Below are 12,274 nucleotides of genomic sequence, written 5' to 3'. Positions count from 1 at the left end.
ATATGCTTATTTTTGCTAAGCACACTTGAATTTTAAATGTCTTTGTAATGAGTTTAATATAATGTTCTTTTGACTTAATACTTATAAACTGTACAAATCATATACAGATAGTGCTGGGTAGATCTTCTTGCTTTAGGTTTTAGATCAAATGTTATATGAAGAAATGTTTGTAATTAATAACAATATCCAACAAAGACTAATGCCATATAAGTCAATATATGTAATATAATATAGTTGAATAATTATAAGGTCTTTATAGAGATACAGAGAAATCAAACTGCTGGTGTTACCAGGGATTTCAGAATGCCAGCCACCTACCTTTAGTTCCCTGAGGACCAGCCCAGCACCCTTCCCTTCCTGAGTGCTGGCACTAGGCTTCACCAGTGATCTCTCCTCTCAGGATTCCTTGCACAGTTCTTTCCTGTGGAGAATGGCTTATGATAGGACAAGACCTTTATAGTGGAGAGCAGTTCAGTTATGAATTGTTTAAATTATTACCTAAACCTAAGGCTGAACTGTGGGTACATTTTTATCTTTTAAAAGGGCTTGCTTAAAAGGATAAGTTGGAGTATCTCTGTATCACCTCCCCTGATAAAGTCCTCACTGTATTCTTTCTTTAGAATGAGGATGAAGACAAAGAGCGAAGTTAGCTTATTTCATATCTCTGCTCTCTTCAGACTGAGTTAAATCTATCAGATCACTCTGATTAGTATGTAGGTCTCTGTTTTGGACCACAGCAGGGCACTTGTATCCAGATAAAAGTATGCTGGTCAAATTAGGTGGTATAATGACTTCACATTCTGATAATTAACCGGCAGTGAATATTTGACTTAGGTATCAAATACCCAACTGTTAACTCACATTTCTTTGGTATACATAACCTAACTTAAACAAAACATAAGTAGAAGCATGTTAATTTTCTTTTGTTCCTTCGTGAAAATGACTTTTTGGCAAACGGTAACAATTCAGTCATTTTGTTCTCCCTAATTTATCCAAATCATTTGGGGCTGTGGCCAGAGGATGAAGGGTGCTCCTGGACTTCTCTCTCCTTTCTTGTATTGTTCTCATTCCTTTTCCTCTCAGGCCCTGAGAGGAGACACCCATGCCTTTGTCCTAAACCTATGCTCCACCCATATTCCTGTTTCTGTCTGCTGGCTGCCATTCTCGAACCATTCCTGGGCAGCTGTCGACTCTGTTCATTGTCTGGCAGGGCCAGTGAGCCCTGTTGGGACTAGCAGCAGCAGCAGCAGCAGCAGCAGCAGCAGCAAGCTGACTTGGGAGCCCCCCGCCTCACCCTAGCACTGCCGTGACAGCCCCACATGGCACCAGTAGGGGCCAGCGGCTGGATCCTGCTTTCATTGAGTTGACGGTTCCTCTTGCAAGTAAAGCCCAGTGCTCCTGTCACCTCTTTCATGGAGCCTTCCCATTTCTCCCCCTAAATCCTCAGTCATCATTATGTGCCTCTCTGCAGCAATTACAGACCATGGCATTCATTTTATACTTACTGTATACTGTGTAGTTTTCTCATTAAAGCTTTCTGTGTCATTGTATTAGATACCCAAGTAAACTATGAGCCCTCAGGGCACAAACCATGTCTTAAACTGCTCTATAGAAAGAATATGTAAACACTCACACTTTGATATATATTCATTGATAAAACAGAAACACTTCTTTTATACTTTATATTCTAGGTTCTAACATATAAAAATAATAACATGAATAATTTTATTGATGTTAATGATAATCAGATAATCCAGGTTAACAGTTCTCTCTCTGTTCACTTTTTCTGAATTTTAAGTTAGAAGTAATCAAAATACTTAGCTTGTAAGCTTTTTCCCCATAAATTATCTCAGTGGGCTATTCCATGTGGTCATGAAATTTTTATATTAAGATGAACATATTTTAGCTTCTTGTAACAGAGCCATATATAGTCTGAACTGAATGCTTATTAAATAACTCTTTCTCCTTATTTCATTGGGCTTATCTTTGACTTTCAAATTGGCATATGAACCATCAAGTGTCACAAAGGTTTTTAATGGGGGAAGTTGGTGGCTCATACTCAGATATTTCAGGTTTATGTTATTCTTTGCAGCCTTCCTAATTTTAAAGCTTACTTGCAGATGCATTCATTTGTAAAGAAAGGGGTCATCGATATTTTTAAGATAATTCCTATAGGCTTAGAATACTTTTTAAGTGATTCGCTTGATTGGAAGAATGTCTAAGAATGTAGGCAGATGAAAGGAAATTGGTTTCCTTTAAAGAAACCCTACTGTGGACATAAGAATTAAATAGACCAATGCATAGAGAAGACAATAATGGAAACAGAAGGCCAAGATGATTAAATGTGGAAATGTAAAAAGGCATGAGTGGCAATATAAAACCCACAAGAAATGGAAAAAGATCAGATTACTTGGAAAATTAGACATTGCACAGTTTAGTCAGAATGAGCACAACAGTGTAGGGAGCCACACTCTCAACTGCCTGTTTACAAAAAAGTCTTAAGGAGTAGGGGCTCAGTCAGTTAAGCCTCTGACTTTTGGTTTCAGCTCAGGTCATGATCTCACAGTTCATGAGTTCAAGCCCCACATCAGGATCTGCACTGACAGTGCAGAGCTGGCTTGGGATTCGCTCTCTCCCTCTCTCGCTGCTCTCCTTTGCTCACGTGCTCTGCCTCTGTCTCAAAAACAAAAACAAAAAACAAAACAAAAGTCTTAGGGAGTAGAAGTATCTGTCTGTGAGTTGGAATTCTATTAGATGAGCTTCGGGTTCTCTGTTTAATTCTTTAAATCCAGACTTATTAAGATGCTATGTTGTATTTCATTTGAACACAGGAATAAAATGTTTGCTGACCGGATATGTAGTTTTACCCCTTTACAAAATTAACATATTTTCTGAGGTGAACAGGGGACATTTTTCATATGTCTCTGTTTATTATTTTTTTAATCTATGCCAGGCTTTAAGCTCCTTGAGAGCGGGAATCTGATGGGTCTATGGTGTAAATGTGGCACCAAACACAGTGCTTGGCACATTCAGGGGCATTCACGAAATACAGGAGTGGCAGAACCTTGTACACATTTGACTCTCTTTTTAGAGTGCATCTTATCAGTTATTTTTTAAAATGTATGTTCTTTAAATGTATGCATATTTTGTCGCATTTTCATAGGCCATATTACTTACCTCTCCCAGGAGTAGAGATGAGAACTATGGATCCAGAAGACCAAGATGAGATGCCATGATTTAGACACAGGAGAAAGGAGATAAGTTTGGGGGAAGAGAAGGCACAGTGGTTGGGCCAAGTTCAACTGTAGCAAGGTGGTAGATATATTTTCTGAGTCCCTGTCTCCCCATAGCACTTGATCATCGACCACTTCAAGTATCCACTGCCCTTTTGTTCTTAACTTGCTTCTCCACATTAGAATCTTTGGGAATAATTGGGGCACCTGGGTGGCTTAGTCGGTTAAGCGTCCGACTTTCGCTTAGGTCATGATCTAGTGGTTCATGGGTTCGAGCCCCGCGTCGGGCTCTGTGCTGACTGCCAGCTCAGAGCCTGGAGCCTATTTCAGAGTCTGTATCTCCCTCTCTCTCTGACCCTCCCCTGCTCACGCTGTCTCTCTCTCTCCTAGAAATAAATAAAAATATTTAAAAAAAAAAAAAAAGAATCTTTGGGAATAATCATGAATCATTTATACTTTAGAATGAATTAAATTTATCTAAACAGTAAGTTCTGTTATTGGAAAGCTCTGGGTTTTTTTTTTTAAGTTTATTTATTTATTATTTTTTTAATGTTTTATTTATTTCTTTTTTAAATTTTTTTGTCTTTATTTTATTTTGAGAGACAGATAGTGAGCAGGGGAGGGTCAGAGAGAGAGGGAGACAGAATTTGAAGAAAGCTCCGAGCTGTCAGCACAGAGCCCGATGCAGGGCTCGAACCCACGAACCATGAGATCATGACCTGAGCCGAAGTTGGACGCTTAACCGACTGAGCCAACCAGGCGCACCTAAATGTTTTATTTATTTCTGAGAGAGAGAGAGAGAGAGAGAGAGAGAGAGAGCATGAGCAGGGGAGGGCCAGAGAGAGAGGGAGACAGAATCTGAAGCAGGCTCCAGGCTCTGAGCTAGCTCTCAGCACAGAGCCTGACACAGGGCTTGAACCCACGAACCGCGAGATCACGACCTGAGCCGAAGTCGGGTGCTTAACTGACTGAGCCACCCAGGCACCCCAATTTATTTATTTATTTTGAGAGAGGGAGAGAGAGAATCCCAAGCAGGCTCTGCACTGTCAGCACAGAGCCCAGTGAGGGGCTCGAACCCATGAGCCATGAGATCATAGCCTGAACAAAAACCAAGAGTCAGGTGCTTAACCAACTGAACCACCCAGGAGCCCCTGGAAGCACTGATTTTAAATTCTGGCTTTATTTCTAATGAGCTGCAGTCTTATAAATTACTTTGCCTCCTCCCACCCATGCCCTAGCCTTGGTTTCCTCTCATTTTGAAAAGGGGGTAAACAACACTGAGATTATTTGAAATATTTAGCAGTTTTTGTTGTTGTTTGAGAAGGTCTCAGTATGAAAAAAATAAGTATTTTCAGGGGGTGCCTGGGTGGCTTAGTTGGTTAAGTGTCGGGCTTTGTGCTAATGGCGCGGAACCTGCTTGGGATTCTGTCTCCCTCTCTCTTTACTCCTTCCCTGCTTGCATTCTCTCTTTCTCTCAAAAAATAAACAAATAAATATTTTTTAAAAGGTATTTATAAATACCTTATAAATAAATATATTGACAGTAGAAGAAAAAGCATTGGAAGTGAATTAGGGCATCTGGATTTTAGTTCTTATATCTACAACATATAGAACCTTACATAATTTGGTAGACCTTTCTGATATACTGGGCCCTCATTTGTAACATAAATGTTTTAGTCAAGATCAGTGAGTTTTTACAGATTTATAGAACTTCAAGGGCTGGTCAGGGGTAGGGTGTGGGGATGGGACTAGAGAGACAGGAAAGGATTGCCCATCACTAAGGGAGGCGTCAGGAATCCCAGGAGACTTGTGGTCTATGCCAAGCCTGGGATGACCTTGTAAGAGATGCCTGTGGTGGTATATTGGGCACCTGGGTGGCTCAGTTGGTGAAGCATCCAACTTTGACTCAGGTCATGATCTCATGGCTCGTGAGTTTGAACCCCACATCAAGCTCTGTGCTGACGGCTCAGAGCCTAGAGCTTGCTTCAGATACTGTTGTCTCCTTCTCTCTCTACCCCTCCCCCATACTCTGCCTATGGTGGTATAATGAATGACTCTGTCACCGCAGGTTATTGTCTTGCTACTCTGTAGGCAATTTACTCCTGACCTGTACCAGCCATATAGTTGGAATGTAAAGTTTTCTCTAAAGATTTATTTAAATAGAAAGTTGAATTGATTTAAAAGCAGTAAGAATATTTATTGAGCACTTACTATGTAAAGTCACTATTTTAAGAATTATATATACAGTCATTTAACCGTACAGCACTGACACATGCATTTTACAGATGAAAGCACTGGTCACTGAGAGTTGTTGAGCAAATTGTTTAAGATCACACTGCTGAAAGCGGCACCTGGGTGACTCAGTCGGTTGGTTGCCTGTCTTCAGCTCCGATCACGATCTCATGGTTCATGAGTTCAAGCCCCGTGTTGGGCTCTGTGCTGACAGCTCAGAGCCTGGAGCCTGCTTGCGATTCTTTGTCTCCCTCTCTCTGTCCCTTCCCCACGTGTGCTCGCTCGCTCGCTCTCTCTCAAAAATGAATAAATATTTAAAAAATAATCAAAAAAGATCATACTGCTGGGCTATGCATCTAGGCAGTGTGGCTGCAGAATCTGCATTCTTTAGCTCTTCGCTATGTGGTATCTCCAGACAAAATCCTAAAAGAGATTTAAATTTAAAGAAAAGATGTAAAGAAAAAAACCTTGTACGTAAAAGTACCTATGGTGTATGCAGAAATGACGAAAGCCACACACAAATACCTGAAGTTTATAAAGGCTGCTTTGGAGCATTGCCTTTAGCAACTCCCTGACCACCCTACATTTCAGATTTCCTGGAGAAAGAATCCGAGTATCCTTGATTGGGCCACTCAGCTCTGGGTCACTCAGCCAGGGGAAGAGAAACTGAGGGTCATATAGAACAGACATCTCGGGGGGAATGGTGGGGTGGCATTTCCAGAAGAAATGGAACCTTTATCAAGGCAATCACCCCAAAGGTACCCACCACAATAATCAATTGGCTAAGTCTGGGCTGACTTCAGGACATAAATTAAAATTGTTTTTCTTTACCAAATCCCTGACATGAAGCTTAATTCTAGTCATTTCAGAGAAATGGAGAAATTATAGACTGTCACAAGCCAGATCATTTATCTTTTTGTTTTGAAAAGAGAATAGCCCATTTAGAAATATATAACACAATTTTAAGTGACATAGTCTTTGACCCTGTAGTTTCACTTCTAGGGATATATCCTACAAAAATACTCCCACACATGCACATAAATACATGTATGAGGATGTTCATTACAGCATTGTTTATAGTAATAGAAAATAGGAAATGACTGGGGCGCCTGGGTTCCTACTCGGTTAAGCATCTGACTTCAGTTAGGTCTCCATCTCCCAGTTCATGAGTTCAAGTGCCGCATCGGGCTATGTGCTGACAGCTTAGAGCCTGGAGTCTGCTTCAGATTCTGTGTCTCCAGCTCTCTCTGCCCCTCCCCTGTTCATGCCCTGTCTCTTCAAAAATAAATAAACATTAAAAAAAAGAAAAACGGGAAATGACCTATGAGGTGCCTGAGTGTCTCAGTCAGTTGAGCGTCCAACTCTCAATCAGTTCAGGTCATGATCCCAGGGTTGTGGGATTGAGCTCTGCGTCAGGCTCTGTGCTGAGCTTGGAGCCTACTTAAGATTCTCTCTCTCTCTCCCACTGCCTCTCTCTCACTTGCTCACTCGCTCTCAGATAAGAAAAGAAAAAATAGGAAGTGACCTAAGTATTTATTAATAGGGTCTGGAGAACATTATGGTACATCTATACCATGAATAAATATCCAGCAGTAAAAAGATTTGGGTGGTCCTGTATATAGTGACAAAATTCTTCCAGCTATATGAAGTGAATAAAGCAAGTTATAGTACAGTATGTATACTGTGAACTCATTTTTATTGGAAAATGCATAGCTTTTGCTCTGTTTATAAATGCATTTGGTATATGTTTATAAACATGTTAAAAACATATAGCAAAAGTCTGTAAGAATATGTTAAGCCATAATAGAGATAACTTCTAAGAAAGGAAGCAGGATGGAGGGGTGATGAACCTGGTGGAGTCCCATAGAAATATAATTTTAAATTTGCTAGTAGCCACACTAAAAATATAATAGGAAATATGTGAGTAGAATTAATATTAATAATATATTTTATTTAAACTGATATATCTAAAATATTATCATTTCAACATGTCATCAATGTAAAGCACATTATTACTGAAATATTTTTTAAAAATTGTGTAAGGAATTTTTATTAGTTATAGCACATCTGGATTCAGACTGGCAATGTTTCAAGTACTTAATAGCTACATATGGTTAGTGACCACCATACTGAACAGCTTATCTCTATATACTTTTATGTCATTTCGATTTTGTTTTACAGTAAAGGTATGCTCTCATCGGACTTGTATATTTTTCTAAGTAGACCATGCAATAGTTGTGATGTTTTTAAAAGGTAAGTTTTAATCTCACCTTTTAATCTTCCTACATCACTTTTGTGTGAAAAAGAAATTTAGATGACACATTTATTTCACTTGATATCAGTAGTCATGGATTTCCATCCCAGTGAACACACATTAAGTCCGTATTGGAATTAAATAAAGTGATATAATTTGAAAGAATGAATAGAGATACCTTTTAATAGCATCTAAATTATGATTTACAGACTTTTTCATTACTTTGTATGTGTGTATCTCCTTCCCTTGAAAGGCTGTGGCAGCCTTTTGAACATTTTCTCTTGTATCTGTGGTTGTAAACAAAAAACACACCAAAGAATAAATAAGAACTTAAGAGATGCCTGGGGTGAGATATGAATATAAAGTAATAAGGTTTATTTTTGGTGAATAAACAATGGTATACATTTGCCTTTTAAGTAATTTGCTTGAAAGTTATATATGGATACCATTTCTGCATTGATCCTTTGTAATACTGTACAGTCAATTTTTTAAAAACAAGCGTTACTTTTGGACATGCAATTGACCTGTCACTTTTCACATGGCCATTATGATATTTACCACAGATTATAATATTTTTTTCAGTAAAAGGATGTAGACATTTCTGTTTTTTATATTGCTCTTTGTAATTAATTTCTTTAAAAATTCCAAGCACACAAAAAATTAAAATGAAAATCAAGACAAATAGCCTAAATGAATAATTCTTAAATGAGCAAAAGGTTTATTTTTTTAGAGACAAAAGTTTAAAATTATATTGTAGTGATGGTTGCACAATTTTGTAAATACTAAAAATTCATTGAATTGTACTCTCACAACAGATGGATTTTATGAGATGTAAATTATATCTCAATAAAGCTGTTTGGAGGAAAAAGATAAAATTGCCTTTCATAACCTATTAAGAATTTTTATAGCCATATCTGTAGTTTGAAAATAGTTTTGGAGCACCTGGGTGCCTTTGTCAGTTAGCATATGACTCTTTTTTTTTTTTTTTTTAATGTTTTATTTATTTCTAGGAGAGAGAGAGAGAGACAGCGTGAACAGGGGAGGGTCAGAGAGAGAGGGAGTCACAGACTGAAACAGGCCCCAGGCTCTGAGCTGGCAGTCAGCACAGAGCCCGACGTGGGGCTCGAACCCACGAACCGTGAGATCATGACCTAAGCGAAAGTCGGACGCTTAACCGACTAAGCCACCCAGGCACCCCATATGACTCTTGATCTCAGCTCAGGGCTTGATCTCAGGGTCATGAGCTCAAGCTCCATGTTGGGCTCCACACTGGGCATGGAGTCTACTTTAAAACAGGGAGGGAGGAAGGGAGGGAGGGGAAGAAGGGAGGGAGGGAGGGAGGAGTTTCGTACCAGCCACCTCGGTGGCTCAGTCAGTTGAGCATCTGACTTTAGCTCAGGCCATGATCTCACAGTTTGTGGGTTTGAGCCCTGGGTCAGGCTCTGTGCTGACAGCTCAGAGGCTGGAGCCGCCTTCAGATCCTGTGTCTCCCTCTCTCTCTGCCCCTCCTCCGCTCATGCTCTCGTGTGTGCTCTCTCTCTGTCTCTGTCTCTGTCTCTGTCTCTCTTTCAAAAATAAACATTAAAAAAGAAAGGAAGAAAGTAGTTTAATGCATGGTAACAAGAGTATTTTGTAGGATCTGATTGTTTAAAGAGATGTTTGGAAATGTCATTTGATTTTAAATACTCTTTTCTTTAATGGTCAGATTGTATGTCTTTTGCCTCTCCTGGATAATATTTTCTGTAGAGACTCCCTGACATTCCTTCCCCCTATGGAAATCCATTTCCTCCATCTATAAAATTGGCTTAACAACTAAACTTGGTGAAGATTAAGTGAGATGCTATATAAAAAATAATAATATCTGGGATATTAGTAGGTTATGAACTATGTGTTAGCCTGCACACTGAGTGCCTGCCGCGGCTTTCTTTTATTGCCTGTAGTTTATTTATTTATTTTTTTTAACTTTTATTTATTTTTGAGACAGAGAGAGACAGAGCACGATCTGGGAAGGGGCAGAGAGAGAGGGAGACACAGAATCTGAAACAGGCTCCAGGCTCTGAGCTGTCAGCACAGAGCCCGATACGGGGCTCGAACCCACGGACCACGAGATCATGACCTGAGCCGAAGTTGGACGCTTAACCGACTGAGCCACCCAGGCACCCCTATTGTCTGTAGTTTAAATGTGCTGGGGAGCCACTCTACTTTTAGACACAGAAAGAAAGACCTGGTAAAATATTTCGGGGAACAGCTAGTATTCTTATGACTCTTGATACCTAAATTGATCAGATAGCAGTGTAAGTGATCTAATTTAAAGCCTATCACTGTACATTGTATTCCTTGACACTTTTTTCATAGGAAACAGATCTTTGCCCCTCTATGCTCACCTTTCCTTCACATTTTCTAGCCTCAGACATGCTCCATAGTCCAAGGAAGCCTACCAAGGTTCCCTTTTCAGCCCATCACTGCCTCCTGTTTTTTAGTTGGAGAGGTGTTTGCCGAATGACATTTCCCTCCTGCAGTGTCTCCTCTGTCTCAGTTAACATGCAGCCTTTACGTTTCTCCTCACCCATACTTGCTTTCTAAAGGAGAGAAAATTCCAACTTTAGCCTCTCGTGAAACAATTCATAGCTCACAGAGCCCTGGCAATAGACAACGGGCTCAGCGCCGAACTTCAATAATGATTCAGGTTCCCCTTATTTTTAAGCAGGAGCCATGATTCACAGGTGAAACTCTGCTTGTCATCTTCACTTGCCATCATGTACCCTTCCTTTTATCCCTCCTAAAATCAGAGTATGTATGCCAACTCCAGTTCACCAAACATTGTTAGTTTTCTCGTATTCTGATTGTGCTCGGAAGCCTTTCCTTGGGTGCTATCTGGGTTGTCATTGGACTGCCATTTCTCCCAGTCTGGTTGTGCCTGAGGCGGTTTTCATAGCTCCATGATGAACCATTGAAGAAAGAGGTTTGTCATGAAAATGGAAACACCAGCGTACTCTTTGTCATCAGCTCTTTAATCCTCCACCTGCCATCACGTGGAGACGGTTCATAATTATTGGAGCAGAGAACTGAAGCCCTGGGCTGCAGCAGAAAGAATGAGCTCTGTGGGCGGGCGAGTGACAATCTACACTTCAGTGGGGAGGGAGACACATATTTTGGAAAACTTTGACACAGAATCAGATGTATTTGTATAACCTTTTCATGTAGAACTGTGCTGCAGTCAGAGAGGGGGTTTTGGTTTTCTTCATTAAAAGCTTATTAAATGAAGAAATAGGACAGTCGTTTTGCTTCGGTAGATGGGGGTCAGAGAGGCGGGTCTGATCTCCTCAGGATATTAATGTCTGCCTTCAGCCAGGGGAAATGAGCCGTCACTTGAGTTAGAGGCAGCTTTATGTGCTCATCACTAGGGATTCCCATATGTCCAGGGAGCTGCAACAGTAAAAAATGGCAGAGCTCGGTGGTAGAGTGCAGAGGGCTCTCATTGGAATTCATGTCAGGAAGCTCAGCTTACTCTGCCCAGAGCAAGTCTGTTTAATGTTGATCAGCTGTCCATCTGATAAACTGAATTGATATGGGCATTCCCTCCAAGGGCTGCCCTGACAGTGACAGCCGCAGCACCCAGATGTCTTGTTAGGCTTTTTTGGGAGTCTCAAGTATTTTTAACCCCTTTTGTGATATCCAAACCAAAAAAGTACTTTTAGAGACCTAGATAAGGATACCTCGCTTGGCTTTCTCTTTGTGTCTCTGGCAGAAAACAGCCCATCTTAAACTATATTCAGAAACCAGATATGGTTAGCTACCCCTCTCCCAGCTCATAATAAACATTCTGTTGTCCTGCAGCATAATTATGTGTTGACTGTCACGTTTGTGTCTAATTATTCAAAATGATCTTTTTAAAAAATGTTCTTAAATACAGTAGGTTACCTGGCTTGGTTATGCTTTACTAGTTTCATAGGTGTGTTGAGCACTAAATAGGACTTTATTTACTGTGTGTGTGTGATGAAAAGATGCATTACCGCTTTTGTTTGGGTTGGCTGATGTCTAGTAATAAGTGTGGTGACTCCTTACTGAACAGCCTCTGCTTTCTCAGGTATAACTGTCACCTCTGAAGGCAGCTTGCTTCCTTGTAGGTTGGTTGACAGATATGGAGGGAACTAATTACTGAACACATCAATACTAAGCTTTCTTTTAAAAAGGGGGAAAAAGTAACTATGGACATAAATATGTTAATTCGCTTCACCATAGTAATTATTTCAGTGTGTATATGTTTATAAAAACATTATGTTGTGTACCTTAAATATATATAATTTTATTTAATGGGGCTCCTGGGTGGCTCAGTCAGTTAAGCGCTGACTTCGGCTCAGGTCATGATCTTGTGGTTTGTGAGTTTGAGTCCCACATTGGGTTCTGTGCTGATGGCTCAGAGCCTGGAACCTGCTTCAGATTCTGTGTCTCCTTCTCTCTCTGCCCCACCCCTGCTCGCACTCTATCTCTTTCTCTCTCTCAAATATACACATATATTCATATTTTATTTGAAATCTAAAATTTATTGAGCTTT

General features: G+C 40.1%; 1 protein-coding gene across 3 annotated transcripts in view; it reads left to right on the top strand.

The window, feature by feature from the left end:
- PDSS2 (decaprenyl diphosphate synthase subunit 2) overlaps nt 1-12,274 on the top strand; it is a 260,475-nt gene that overhangs the window by 131,448 nt on the left and 116,753 nt on the right. For 2 of the 3 annotated variants that reach the window (XM_039237440.1, XM_039237438.1), the window contains exon 3: nt 7,647-7,718. The exons of the other annotated variant lie outside the window; for it this stretch is intronic. In XM_039237440.1, coding sequence (XP_039093371.1) covers nt 7,647-7,718 — 72 coding nt within the window. The remainder of the gene's footprint in view (nt 1-7,646; nt 7,719-12,274) is intronic. 3 annotated transcript variants of the gene reach the window in all.

This window comes from Hyaena hyaena, unplaced genomic scaffold (assembly GCF_003009895.1).
Source record: "Hyaena hyaena isolate Hyena2069 unplaced genomic scaffold, ASM300989v1 scaffold_123, whole genome shotgun sequence".
NCBI classification, from domain to species: Eukaryota; Metazoa; Chordata; class Mammalia; order Carnivora; family Hyaenidae; genus Hyaena; species Hyaena hyaena.
The sequence above is the reverse complement of the archived record's forward strand: the minus strand, read 5'-3'. Positions and strand labels throughout refer to the sequence as shown.